Genomic DNA, 15,006 nt, shown 5'->3' on the forward strand with positions numbered 1-15,006 from the left:
TATAAGAGACAGCTCTCTCTCTCTCTCTCTCTCTCTCTCTCTCTCTCTCTTTCTCTCTCTCTCTCTCCTCTTGAAAAAAAAAAAAGCCTGCTCCTTGACACACACACTTACATTTGCTTATTTGTTACATTAAATCACAGGCAAGATTTATTTCATAAACTGATTTCAGTGTTAAACAAAACTAACCCTCAATCTGTTAAGGTACAAAAATGGTTTTAGGAAAAAATATGATCCAGAGAGGAACACTATGAAGGTGGAATATCTCTATAGGTTCTCAGAACTGGAAGAGAACTGAGATCATAATACAAATAATAGTAGCTGACATTTATATCTCAATTTAAGGATTGCAAAACACTTTATGTATACTATTTTTTAAATCCTCAGATCAATCCTGGAAGGTAGAATTACTACAGAAGGTAGTATTCTACAGAATGCTGTAGAATTATTAGCTACATTTAATAAACTGAGACTCAGTGAGGTTAAATAACTTAATTGCATCATATACCTAATAAGTGTCAGAGTTGGTATTTGAAGCCAGATCTTCCTGGCTCCTGCACTCAAGCCACCATATCAAGCTACTTCTATAAAATCTATTTCTGAAGACGTATTTTTTTACAGCTTATCTGAAAAGGGGTTCTCCATCTCTTTTGGGAGAAGAATTCCACTTCCTCATGCATTAATCTTTTACATACTGAAGTAGTTTTAATTGTGATGAGAAGTTTTTCTTTACTTTCAGTCAATCAAAAAACCAACAAGCATTTACTGAGTATATTCCCCAGAACTGTGCCAAACATTCAAGATACATGGAAAAGGTGAAAAAAGTCTCTGCCCCTAGAGAGAATATATATTCCAATTGGGTTCAGTTACATTGAATTTAAATCTGCCTCTATGTAACCCCTACCCTACATAGTTCTAGGACGGCCCTCTTTAAAGCCAATCTTTTTTTCCATATTGCAGCCTTCAAAAACCTAAGGTGACTATTATGTCATGTTGTCCCTAAGTTTTTTTTAAATTTACATTTGCTTATTTGTTACATTAAAATACCCAATAAACTCCATGCCTGCCCTCCCATGCCCCCGCTAGAGAAGGCATCATTTGACAGAAAGATATATGTATATATAAAAGTACATCTTACTTATTTCTATTTATCAGTTCTTTCTCTGGAGTTGGACATTCACAAGTCAATCTTTAAATTATTTCTGTTGCTGTAAATAATGTTCTCTTGCTACTGCTCATTTCACTCTTCATAATTTCATATTTTCCCCATGTTTTTCCAAATTAACCTCTTCATCATTTCTTATGGCGAAGTATTCCATCACAATGATATATCACAATTTGTTTAGCCATACCCCAATTAATGGGCATCCCTTCAATTTCCAGTTCTTTGCCACTGCAAAGAGAGCTACTATAAATATTTTAGAACATATGAATCTTTTCCTTTTTCCCTGATCACCTCAGGAAAAAAATCTAATATTGATGTTGCTGGGTCAAAAGGTATATAAAGTTTTATAACTTTTTAGCACAATTTCAGATTACTCTCTAAAAGGATTGGATCAATTCAAGGTTCAACTAAAAGTGTATTAGTGTTCCCATTTTTCCACATCACTTCCAGTATTTGTTATTTTGCCCTTTTATCATTTTAGTCAACCTGATAGCTGTGAGGTGATATGTCAGAGTTGTTTGATTTGTATTTCTCTAACTGGTTATGATTTAGAATTTTTCCCATATAGTTATATATAGGTTTGCTTTCTTCATCCAAAAACTGTCTGTTCATATCCTTTGACCATTTATCGATTGGGGAATGGTTCATATTCATATATATAATACACACACATATTCTTGGTCTTTTCTAAGCTAAACAACCCCCAGTTTCTTCAACATATTCTTATAGAAATGATCTTTACCACACTCCCCTCACCATCTAGGACAGCCTCCTCAGTATTCCAGCTTGTCACTTTCAAAACTGACACAATAGTCCTGATGTGATCTGATGATGGGAGAACACAGTAGGGCAACTATAACCTTTCTTCCTTAAACTTTTCAGTGGTGTGGGAGAAAGAACATGGGGCATGGAGTTTGGAGACCTAATTTATAATCCTGGCTTATTAAGATGATTTAGTAAGAGTGTGTGTGTGTGTGTGTGTGTGTGTGTGTGTGTGTGTGTGTGTCTATGGGTAAACCATTTAATTGCTCTGAGCTGAGCTATTTCCTAATCTTTAAAATGGGGAGAATTGTATCAGTATTATTTATATGCTATGTTTATTTTGAGGAAAGTGCTTTGGAAATCTTAGTGTTCTAATAACTATGCATGATTATTCAAAAGCATGAAATTTTTCTAAAGTAAACAAATGAGGTGGGTATCTTGTTACAGTGATATAAAAGGACATGATTGCTGTCTCCCAATTCTTTTCCCCCTTCCATAAATAAATAAACTGACAAGATTTATGGGGCTTGACAGAATGACTGAATTTAATGCTTCTTGAAGTTTTCCGTTTCTGCAGGGTTTTGTTTTAAAAATAACAAAACGAGGTAAAATAAATTAATTTATGTACACTTTACAAATGTTGTGTCAATTGGGGGTTTGCAGCAACAATAATAGAAATGGTAATGCCAACATTATTTGCTGTTGCAAGAGCTCAACCACCTGCAACTTAACAACATCCGTCATCCTGAGATTAATGAGCACACTGATCTTGTAAACATATTTAGAAGCATTTGCGGTGGACAATGGAAGGTCCAGCTTCATCATATTCCTGTTTGGTGATCCACATCTGTTGGAAGGTGGACAGAGAAGCAAGGATGGAACCACCAATCCAGACGGAGTACTTCCTCTCAGGAGGGGCAATGATCTAGAAGAGAAAGGCAATAGCCACAACAGTCAGACAACATAAGAAAAGAATGGGACTGTTAGATTGGGGGGAAAGGGGGACTAATAAAGGGAAAAGCTATATAGATGAGAAGTACTGAGCCCCAACAGTTTTTCTTTCTCTCAAATAAGAATCATTGCTCAAGGGGGCAGGTAGGTGGCTCAGTGGATTGAGATCCAGGCTTATAGATAGGAGGTCCTGAGTTTAAATCTGACCTCAAACACTTCCTAGCTCTGTAACTCTGGACTCTGGACAAGTCATTCAATCTCCACTGTCTAGCCCTCACCACTTTTCTGGCTTGGAACCAATAAACAGTATTGATTCTAAGATGGAAGGTAAGGATCAAAAAAAAAAATCTTTGCTCAGTGAATTTGGAGTTTTAAAAATTGAGTAAGAGTGATAAACTCTCCACTAGCTCCCTTCCCCCTTCAGGATCTTACCTTGATCTTCATTGTGCTGGGAGCTAGGGCTGTGATTTCTTTCTGCATGCGGTCAGCAATACCAGGGTACATGGTGGTACCACCAGACATAACATTGTTAGCATACAGGTCCTTCCTGATGTCAATATCACACTTCATGATACTGTTGTAGGTGGTCTCATGGATACCAGCAGATTCCATACCTTGGGACCAAAGGGAAGACAGGAAGAGAGGTGGGGGCGAGAGGGGGAGGAGGAGGAGAAAAAGGAGAAAGAGGAGAGCAGAAAATAAGTTTTTAAAAAGAAACAAACAAAATCCCTAAATCATTTGGCCCGATGGACTTCTCATGGATTTATCAGATTGTAGACGAAGAGGACCCTGAAAGAGCCCCCAGAGTGGCCTCTTACCAATAAAGGAAGGCTGGAAGAGGGTCTCTGGGCAACGGAAACGCTCATTGCCAATGGTGATGACCTGACCATCGGGCAGCTCATAGCTCTTTTCCAAGGAGGAGGAGGAAGCAGCGGTGGCCATCTCATTCTCAAAGTCCAGGGCCACGTAGCACAGTTTTTCCTTGATGTCGCGCACGATCTCACGCTCAGCTGTCAAGTGGAGGAAAAAAAACCTGATGGGTTAGCACAAATGCTCGCCCGTGGGAACACACACAAACCCTGTTACACATCCTATTTGCCTGGAGACCCCCTACGCAGACTCGCTCCTGGCCTTAGCAAACCTTGTCCTTACTGATTGTTAGTGGTGGAGGGGCTCTCGGGACCCCGCGGCGCCTAAGAACAAGGACTGTGGGTAACTCCGGGCGCCTGGCTGACTCTCATATCTTATTCCTCCTCCTGCTCTCCATCCCCACAGTTTCAGCCAAGTCTACTGCTGCTCACCTGTGGTCACGAAGGAGTAGCCACGCTCAGTGAGGATCTTCATCAGGTAGTCAGTAAGGTCCCGACCAGCCAGATCCAAACGCATGATGGCGTGGGGCAGCGCGTAACCTTCATAGATGGGTACGTTGTGTGTGACACCATCGCCAGAGTCCAGCACGATACCTAAGAGAGGGGGAAGATGACAGATGAAAGAGGATTTGAAAGATTTGAGCCAAAAAAAAGGGCACGAATTGCCCGAGTGTTCATACACACACACGCGTGTACAACACACACACACACACACACACACACACACACTCCAAACGCAGCAGAGGTATGAAAAACTGCAGTAACATTTCTCTTAGCCTCAGAGCTCAGGGTTTGGCTCAGGCACTGCGAAGTGCTTGGAGTGTGGAGGCTGGACAGTGCGACTAAGTAGTAGGGTAGGGTGTGTCCCTAAGTAGGCCAGCAATGCTACTCCGGGATTTGTTTCGGTTTTGATAACTTCTTTAGGGGTGAAGGTAGATGCTTGATAGTATCCTGGATCTGTGAAGCAACTCGAGGGGTCATTTTATTAGGGGCAAGACAGGGGGCCTGATTGTTTTAAAGGGTGCACACAGCCAGGGCCCCCGCTAATCTTACCAGCCTATGTATGGAGAAGAGAAGGGGCGGGAAAAGGCGGGGGCGGGGGTAATGAGGGAGGGAGAAGGGCAGAGGAAGAACGAAAGGTGCATAGAGCTGTAAAGGTGCACCCGTTTTGAGGGTCCGGGAGGTGCTGTGACTGGGATAGGAGGTGTTTCTTTGGAATTCAAGTGGGAATGGATGGACAGATGTTCTGAGGATCTCTAAGGAGTGTAGAGTGTGCCCAGAGGCGACGCGGGTGGAAGGCCCAGGGTGGAGTAGTGTTTCCCTGGCCAAGTTCACTCTTGTTTGTTTCTGGCCCTTGTGGATTGACCTCTTACCGGTGGTACGGCCGGAAGCGTAGAGGGACAGCACAGCCTGGATGGCCACATACATGGCCGGGACGTTGAAGGTCTCAAACATGATCTGAGTCATCTTCTCGCGGTTGGCCTTGGGGTTGAGGGGGGCCTCAGTGAGCAGGGTGGGGTGCTCCTCGGGGGCCACTCGGAGCTCGTTGTAGAAGGTATGATGCCAGATCTTTTCCATGTCATCCCAGTTGGTGATGATACCGTGCTCAATGGGATATTTTAGAGTCAGGATACCTCTTTTGCTCTGAGCCTCGTCGCCTACGTAGGAATCTTTCTGACCCATACCCACCATGACACCCTGGTGCACAGGAACAAAAGAAAAGAAGAGAAGAAAGAAATAAGCATTAGACTCCCCCAAAAAGGACCTTTGGTTTGACTGATATCCCGTGAGTCGGACAGAGGAGGGGAATAGGGAAACTCCCACTGACTTTGAGTTATCTCCCACAAAAGGCCTTGAGGATGAGCTGAGTGAGGGATAAAATTCACATTTGCATGTTACTTGAAGGTTTTTACAAAGAATTTTCCTCAATACCACCCTAGGGGGGGTATTTGGCAGGAATAAAATTGCTTTCCCCTCCTCTCTTTTTTGTTGTAGTAGTGCCGTCCAGATCGACTCTTAGAGACCCCATTAAAGTTTGTTTTTGTTTTGGCAAAGATCCTGGAATGGTTTGCCATTTCATTTTCCAGTTCATTTGACACTTGAGGAAACGGAATTAAACAGGGTTAAGTGGCTTGCTTAGGGTCACATAGTTAGTGTCAGTCTGAATTTGAACTTGTCTTCCTGACTCCAGGCTCAGGGCTCTATCCACTTAGCCACCTAGCGGGGCCATCTCCCATTTTACAGATGAGGACACAGTAGCTCAGAGGTGACTTGCTCTAATCACAAGCTAGTAAAAGTGCCACAGTTGGGATTGGAACACGTTTCTTTTTTATTTAAGTTCCTGAGCTATTTCCTCAGCACCCAGTCTTCACTAGTTGGACTCTAGTACTCCGAGATCCATACAAGGTTGGTGCTTTCAGAGGGATAGTGCCTCTATGAAGGATCCTTTCTAAAACAAGGGCAGATTTCAACACTCTGCCCCTTGCGCCCAACACCCACCTACGGTTGGAGAGAGAGAAAAATGTTTGGAGGACTAGGCTTCACCTGATGACGGGGACGGCCCACGATGGAGGGGAACACTGCCCTGGGGGCATCATCTCCGGCAAAGCCGGCTTTCACCAGGCCAGAGCCATTGTCGCACACGAGGGCGGTGGTCTCATCTTCGTCGCACATGGTGTCTGGTTTCTGCAAAATGAAGCCCGGCGTTAGGGCTCTGTCTGGCCACCCATTTCCCACCACCTTCCCTGGGATAGACGAAGAGCTAGGACCCTAGGTCCGCAGCCATTCCGGAAGGGCAAGGAGACATCTACGATTGAAAATGGAAGGGATCCTCCTTATACCACCTATTACTGTTCTTACTCTCGAGATAGGCACTCGCTCAGTAGTGGTGTCCCGCGTCTAGCCCTCCTGTTAGGTACACTTCAGCTGTACTCTTTAGCTGAATTCAACTTCGTTTCCTTTCATTGTTAGGGAACGGCGGTGGGCAATTAGTTGACCACATTGGGATTGGGCTGAAGGACCCAAAAAGATGGAGATGCCCATCATCTCTCTTTTTAAGACTTAGTATCCAGAGACAACAGGGATCCAACCTTACTCTCTCCCTGCCCTCTGCATTAGTGAAGTTGAATGATTTCAGCCTGAAGATGTGGTTATTAAAGTAAATGTGCCGTATGCGCTTTTTGTACACTAGAAGAGAGGAAAGCTCAAGTGGCTTTGGGGACCTTTAAAAATAGAGAATTCCTATCACTGACTCATAAAATTAAAGCTAGAAAGGACCTCGGAGATAAGCCATCTATCTCAGTCTCCCCAGGTGGGACATTTCCATCTACCTCATCTCATCTTAGGTAGAGAAGGAGAGTGGGGAGGGAAATTGAATTCCCCCTCCCTCCCCGAAGGAATCATCTTTCCGGAAGCTCTGTTTAAGCCTGAAGAATTTTCCCCACCCGCGTTCCTTGCCGGCTGTCGCTGTTCTAGCAGCTGTGAGTGAGTGGAGTCCCTGTAAAATCTCGCTCTCTAAATCCTAAAGGCTTGGATCTCAAAATCACTGCGTCCTCTCACAGCGCTCTTTATTCTGGGGGTGAGGAGTGAAGGCTGATCTCTCACTGAAGAGGACACGGCCCTTCCTCTCCTCTAGCTCAGCTGGCTTCCTCGAGTTTGGCACCGGAGCTCAGTTTAGGGCGTGTCTATCCTTTGCTTCCTAACTGTCCGTGGGTCGAGAGGACAGGTAGTCCTTGCCCCTGAGCCGGCTAAATTCCTTTTTCAACTAAATCTGGGATGGAAGGGCAAGCGGAAGCCAGAGCTGAAGTGGCGACGTTGGGGACTTGTCCCTAGGGAAACTGTCTAGGGCCCTGGGAAGCGGAGGGAACTCGACGTGAGCAGCTCTAGGAAGAGGTTCTGAGGACTGGGAAAGTGGGAGAAAGTCAGGGAGGGCGGTGCTGAGCTGGGCTGATAGTCGTTCTCTCCACTAGAAAGTGTTCCCACTTTCCCTCCTTCACACCCTGGCTCTCCTCCCCTTTCTTCCCTCCCTTTCTCCCTCCTCCTCCCCTTCCTTACCTGTGTGGGTGGCTACTGGTGCCTCTTAGCTCCGAATTGGGCCCTTGGGTATGCCGCGGGAGGCGCTTCTCTTGGGCTTGTCCGATGTGGTGGGTCAGCAGCCCCCTGGGCAGGTTTTTATATAGCCCGCGGACTCTCTGCTCCCCGCCCCATGCCCAGACCCGTAGGAATGTCTCTACCCTTCTGTAGCCATATTTGGGTGTTGGGCACTAAGAGCCCCCTCCCCTCTGGTCCCTCAGCCTTGGCCCCCAACCCTCGGGCTCTGCCCAAAGAAGGAGAACCCTGGCCCACGCCCAGGTAACACGGGCCAGGCCGTATAAGGAGTGTCTCCCCGGGCCCGCAGCTCCTCCCCAATCCGCCCCTCCAGCTGGTCAGGGGAAGGGGGGGGGGCGCAGGGGAGAGGGTCAGGTTGGAGGGAGGAGAAACAAGAGGGACGTGCACGTGTGTACACGGGTGTACCCGTATGTGTGCCCCGCGCGTATGTACCCATCCCTGACCACTAAATGACTATGACCATAACAGAACCCGGGAAGATGGGTTGGTTTGGGTTTGGGAGTATCAGCGGAAATGTGAAGTCCTGGCCCCAGAAGGGCAACCTCTTATTTTGATCTTTTTCACACCCCACCAACCTCTACCGATTGTCCCCTCTTGGGAGCAGAGAGGAGGCGGTGTGTAAGTGGTGGGGGAGTATGGGGAGGAGGAGAGGAACAACAGCTGCTGTCCCGGGATGCCTTCTGCGAGTTCATTCGCCTGAGAGCAAGGGAACAAGGCCACTCCATTGGTTTTCCATCACCCCACCCCAAGGGGAGCAACAGGCAGCCGTAGGAGCAGCTGTCCAGGGGAGAACAACTGAGCAGACCGGGAGAGAAAGCGAGGGGGCTCCTAGGAACAAGGGCCGGGCGAGGCTCGGCCTCAGGGCAGGGACACAGGCCAGCCAGGAGCTGTCCTCCTCACTCGGGCTACCAGAGCAGGGGAGTCCTCTCCACTCTAGTTATCGCGTCGAGTTTTGCTCTAACCCCAAGTTCCTGGCACTGCCCTGGCCCCAGGGACTGTATGGGTGGGCAGCTAAGAGTTTATGCCTTGGGCTATTAAGCTAGTTTCGCTGCTCCGGGACAGGTGGACTGCAAGTGTGAATCTGGGACAGTTTGCTGACGGGAAGAGGAAGGCAAGGATAAATGATTAGGGAAATGCTCCTACCCAGAATTTCCTCTCTTCTCTCTCCATTAAGAAGGCATACAAATGTGTTCCAGCAGCATTTATTTTATTTTATTTTATTGCCACTTGAAAAGGCTATATAAAATCAGCTTTATATATAGAGGATGATTACCGTCCCTGCGCAGCCCAGGCCACTTGCCAGTATGCATTGGAGAGTTACCATATACCGAGAGCCTGGAGCAATGGATTCTATTTATACCACTGATATGTTAGACTCTATTTTTTCCAGTTTTCTAAATGGATTTGAATTTACTTATGGCAAAGTGGAGGAGGTCCAGTGCTAATCTGAGGTCAGCAGAGTTTACATGCACAGTTGGTGACTGTCTCACTTCTGATAAGTAGAACTAGGCTATTAGCCGGACTGAAGGAAGGAGGTTTGAGGGTTTTACTTAATTCTCAGATTTCAGAGGTGGCCATTAGTGGGGTTTGGGCAACCATCCTGGAATTGTTTCTTTTTCCAACAGTAGTTACGTTTCTGGTTCATTAGCTGAAATAGCATTTCACATTTGTTGGAGAAGATAAGCTACTGGAACAGGTGTGGCTTTTCCTTGGGAGGGAGAGAAAAGCAAATGCTAGTCGCTCTCTTCTGTTCAACAGCATCTATTCCTCTGGTCAAGGGCAAAAGAAAATCAGCTTAAAATAGAGATGGGGGTAGGGGGAGCCCATAGGAATAGTCTTCTGAAGTTTCTGTCTCGTCACAGAATGCTATTATTTCTTCAAAGAGTTTTCTCCTCTTTAAGCTTTCCAATTATTTAGTGTTGGCTAAATGGGTCAAGAGAATGAAGAAAACTGCACTTCATGCTTAACCCTTTCCTATTCGATTCTGTGAAAGGGAGATGGAAACACTCTGGAAAGGAAACCTGCCAGAAAAGCAGAATGTACCTTTTTAAGGGAATGACTGTCTTGGGTCCTTGGAGGTGGGTAAGCCATTTGCTTTCCAAAATAGCTAACTAACTTCTTTTTTATTTAAATTTCAATGGGGGAGAGCAAGAGGAAAGAATTATTGAAAGTCTTTCTTAGAGTAGCACAATTTTAGCCCTCTAGTAAGGTCTTCCTAGCTGACAAAGCCCATTTAGTATCAGCTTCAAAAATACATTAAAGTTCCTTATGAATAAAACATGCAAAAGCTAATGGAAATCTGCTGCTAGAGATATAGAGACAGCTCAGGGATGCTGAGAGGTGGGAAATACCCTATTAGGGGATTTCCTTCTGCCTCACATGATTGAAGTGGTTTAATTGGCACCTAATGGAGCCTGGTAGGAGCTGCACATTGTTCCATTACAGTCCTGCTAAATTCTCATTGGTTTAAAGGAACAGGCTTGATGGGTATTTTGAGGAGTTGCTCATCCATACATGTACAATTTTGGGAACAGTAGACTGCTTGTCCCTGGGTGAGCTGGTACTCTCTGGATAACATTTGAGAACTATCCATCAATAAAGGTCAACCATGTAGGGTATGCCTGACAGAGATTCTGTTTGGCAATGTTTCTAAAATTCCATGTCTTGGTACTCCCCCAATAGGGCCCCTTCTGCTCCAGCCTAGAAGCTCCACTCCCTACCCCACCCACCCTCCCATCCTATTTTCCAGTCTTCCCTCATACTGTCCACTACCCCCACCTGAATTCCCTTTTTCTCCTTTATATAATTGTACAATTTTGCTTTTCTTTTTTTATATGCTTATTACATTCCAGAGATTCTCCCCTCCTCACCACCCTCCCTATATATAACTAAAGCATAGTTCATATCTTTCAAGAAGTTCCTTTAGAACCTCCTTTAGAAAAAAAAAAAAACTTCCTTTACTAACTTCATTCTATGTGTTCATTCAACAAAAAACTAAACATATTTGTGGAAAGCCCTGAACACTGTGCTGGGGGGGGGGGGTGTGTGAGGATGGGAGAAAGAAGAGGTACTCCAAAATGATATATCACTCACGTTCTACTCTCATAGTAGTTCCATTTTGTATTAGAATATTTTTCTGCTTCAGTTCAACAAATACGATATGTTCTCATTGTACAAATACTTGCTGAGTCTCATGGATGAGTTTCATGAATGTCAAGTAAATCAAGAAGCTAGATTATAAACTCCTAAAAAAACAGAAGCAAACAGTACTATGCATACAGTAGGTCCTCAATAATTTTGAACAAATGACAAAGTAGACTGGAGTGAAGTTATGTTGCCATGCTTAAACAAGAAGAGGGATAACTGGCAAAAAATTATGTCAGGATCTTTTTCTTTTTAAACCCTTACCTTTCGTCTTGGAGTCAATGCTGTGTATTGGCTCCAAGGCAGAAAAGTGGTAAAGGCTTGGCAATGGGGATCAAGTGACTTGCCCAGGGTCACACAGCTGGGAAGTGTCTGAGGCCAGATTTGAATCTAGAACCTCCTGTCTCTAGGCCTGGCTCTCAATCCACTGAGCTATCCAGCTGCCCCCTCAAGATCTTTTTCTTACACTTCATACCAACCAGATTAAAGTGTATGACAGCCAAAGGACTCAAGTTTTCCCTTTTCCTGTTTGGGAACTCTTTTCTTCAAACTCAGGCTAGCCTATTTCTGCTTCTGTTCAAGTCTTAAAATTTGATTAGGCAAATAGAGCAGCTTGCTTCCCTCTCTTCCCCTTTTCTGGCTTTATTTCTGATTATTTGCCTTACAAAGACAAAAAAAGTTAAAAAGATTAATGCCCTTGCTAATCGCTAGTTTTATAAAAAATAAAGCATCAGTGGCACAAAATCATAATTAATTAGTTGATGTTTGGGGATGATGGAATCTGTACTTGACACCTGAAAATTAGAAGGATTTAAAAATACTCAATTAAGATTAAGTGTTTTAATTGGAATTCAACTAAGTGTTTAATTGGAAGAATTTTTAAGTGATATATAGGAAAGCTATTTTTCCTTTATGTTCCCTCAGGGATTAAAATGTCCAGGAATAAGCAGGTGGGAATAAACTAGTATTTTCACAGCCACAGCACAAACAAGGTTGTCAGATTCCAACAGGATGATGTCTAATCTCCATGGTGGGCTGGATTTTACCTTTGCTCAGATTATTGGAGAAACTGGAAACAGGTAAGTACTCTTTCACTAATTTTAATGTCAAAACCAGCTGTGCTTGCATAGTGCTAACAATAGCCCTTAATATTCAAGGAGACATGAATTCTACAGATCCCTGGAGGGGAAGATATATTCAAATATTTAACAAAAATTAGTTTAGCATAACTAAACTGGATAACAGTAAAAATCTGAAAGATTTTATATTAAGGAAATGAATTTCAAAAAAAGTTCTTTTTACCATACTTACAAATCCTTCCTTAATCTCTCTCACATCAATTGTTCAATCCAAGATCTTCATGATCCCTTAACCACCACTCTTTTCAGTCCTATCCGTGTTCTTTGTGCTGAATACGCATACATATATTGCCACATATTTTCCCTATTTATTACCAAAGAAGATCTGGATTTCTGAGAGCACTGACAAGCTTCCAAAATGACTGCCTTTGATGCATGCTTTTTGGTAGAAATATCTATCTGTATTTGGGCATTTAATGAATAATCATAATCATATAAATTTGGGCATTTACATAATATCATAATTTCTAAGTTACTAATATAACTGGAAAATTTCCTATATGAGTATTCCTTTCAGAAGAATATTCTATAGTGTTACTTTATAGAAAGTCATTTAAGAATGGATGCTCAATGTTTTATAATTATAACTGAGTTTAAATATGTTCAATTGGGTTGAGATATAATCAATCAAAAATATTTATTAAACATTAATTGCATTAATTATATTGTGCTAAATATTGGAGATAAGAAAAAATAAAAACTATAGGACAAAGAAACAAAAAGATAAATATCAGATTCCAGAGCTATGGAAGAGATGGTAATGATAAATCTATAATTTTCTAGGGCATAAAGCATAATCTTGCTGACCTAAGTAAATAATTAATGAAAAACAAAAATCCCTCACTCATTAGATATCTGATCCAATTTTTAAAAAAATTGAATAAACATAAAAATTATTCTAAATTCCAGTATTTAAATCTAATCTGAGTTTCTAAAATGACACTTTTTAAAGCTTAACAGTAGGGGCAGCTGGGTAGCTCAGTGGATTGAGAGTCAGGCCTAGAGATGGGAGGTCCTAGGTTCAAATTTGGCCTCAGACACTTCCCAGCTGTGTGACCCTGGGCAAGTCACTTGACCCCATTGCCCACCCTTACCACTCTTCCACCAAGGAGCCAATACACAGAAGTTAAGGGTTTAAAAAAAAAAAAAGCTTAACAGTGGGGGGAAATGGTCAAAGGATGGTTCTCCAAAGAATTACAAACTATTAGCAACCATATGAAAGAATATTCCAAATCAAAACAACTCTACGTTTTCACCCCACAGCCTGCAAATCGACAATAATGATTTTTTTTTAAATGGGGGAAGTCAATTTTGGAAGGGTTGTGGTAGGCAGGCAAATACATTGTTGGTGGAGCTGTTGATTGCTATTCCTATTCTAAGGGGGAACTGTAATTATGCAAATAAAATGTTCATATCTTTTGACTCAGAGATTCCAATGCTAGATATATATTCGAAGGGGGTCAGTGAAACATCTAACTACACCACAAGATATTTATAGCATCACTTTTTGAGGTAGTACAGAACTGCAAAGAAGATGCCCATTGATTGAGAAATGATTGAGCAAAGGGTGGTGCATGAATGTAACAGAATATTTCTGTGCTGTAAGAATGAAGAATACAATGAATAAAGAGAAGTATGGAAAATTTTCTATAAACTGATGTAAGTCAACAGAGCTAGGAAAACAATATAAGTGACAAAAACAATGTAATTGAAAAGAACAACTGCCACAAAGCAGCGGAAAATGAATGGTACAAGACTAAGTTTGTTCCCAAAAAAGAGAAGATGCCTCCCCTTGCTGCTAGGCAGAAGTGAGGGTCCATTAGTGTGGAACATTGCATACAACAGATTAAAAAAAAAAAAGAATACAGGTCCTAAATTAGGGTGGTAGTGATGTGAACAGAAAGAAGGGTGCAGATTTCAGAGGGAGATGTGGAGGGAGAACTGATGAGACCTATAAGAGAGGATGAGGCGTCAAGGATGACACCAACGTTTCAAATGTAGGGCACTGGAAAGATGGTGGTACACCCTTAACAGAAATAGGATCGTTTGGAAGAGAGAGAGAAGGTAGGGAGAAGAGGAAGAAAAGAAGATGAATTTGCTTTTGAATATGTTGAGCATGACATGGCATTGGGGTATTTAGGTCAAATATTAATTTTATTAATATTAATTAAAACCAGTAATGAGTATTAATTCTAAGAAAGAAGATAAAGGGTTTTAAAAAAAGGAAAGGGCCCAGGACAGGTTTGCTGGGGTACTTAGGGGTCAGGATACAGATAAGTGATTCAGCAAAGGAGCTGGAGGAGGTTCCGGTCAGACAAAAAGGAGCCTAGAGAGAATTATCCAATCAATACACACTGAGCACCTACTGCAGGTTGGGTGTTTGGGTTATGCTTGGAGGACACAAAAAGAGGCCAAAGACAGCTCCTGCCCACAAGGAGCTCACAATTGAGTGGGGGAAGCAGCATGCAAATACATGTAAACAAGCTACATAGAAGACAAAAGGGAGGTTTTTAAATGAGAACTCTAGAGTAAGAGGGAATGAGGTTTCCTCTAAAATGGGATTGCAGTTGGGACTTTAGACACTTCCTAGCTGTGCACCCCTGGGTGAGTCACTTTGCCCTGTTCGCCTCAGTTTCTTCTTCTGCAAAACAAGCTGGAGAAGGAAATGGCAGAACAATCTAGGTCTAGGATCTTTACCAAATGGAGTCATGAAGAGTCAGCCTCGACTGAAATGACTGAATGACAAAAGTGGGGACTTAAAGGAATCCAGGGAAGTCGGCAGGAGGATGAGGAAGGAGACAGCCAGAGAAAATGCCCAGAGCAGGGAAAGAGCACATCTTGTTCATGGAACCCCAATAGGCCAGTGTCACTG

The 15,006-nt window shown here is 43.1% G+C and overlaps 1 protein-coding gene across 1 annotated transcript; it reads right to left on the reverse strand.

Moving 5' to 3' along the window:
- Window positions 1-2,441: 2,441 nt before the first annotated feature.
- On the reverse strand, window positions 2,442-7,902 carry ACTA1 (actin alpha 1, skeletal muscle). The gene is made up of 7 exons (XM_044671933.1): window positions 7,798-7,902; window positions 6,289-6,429; window positions 5,118-5,442; window positions 4,177-4,338; window positions 3,694-3,885; window positions 3,308-3,489; window positions 2,442-2,849 (listed from the first exon to the last, which is right to left on the reverse strand). Exons 2-7 carry the CDS (start codon window positions 6,415-6,417, stop codon window positions 2,706-2,708), a joined length of 1,134 nt encoding a protein of 377 aa, XP_044527868.1. The 5' UTR covers window positions 6,418-6,429; window positions 7,798-7,902; the 3' UTR covers window positions 2,442-2,705.
- Between the last annotated feature and the right edge of the window lie 7,104 nt (window positions 7,903-15,006).

This window comes from Gracilinanus agilis, chromosome 4 (genome assembly GCF_016433145.1).
Source record: "Gracilinanus agilis isolate LMUSP501 chromosome 4, AgileGrace, whole genome shotgun sequence".
NCBI classification, from domain to species: domain Eukaryota; kingdom Metazoa; phylum Chordata; class Mammalia; order Didelphimorphia; family Didelphidae; genus Gracilinanus; species Gracilinanus agilis.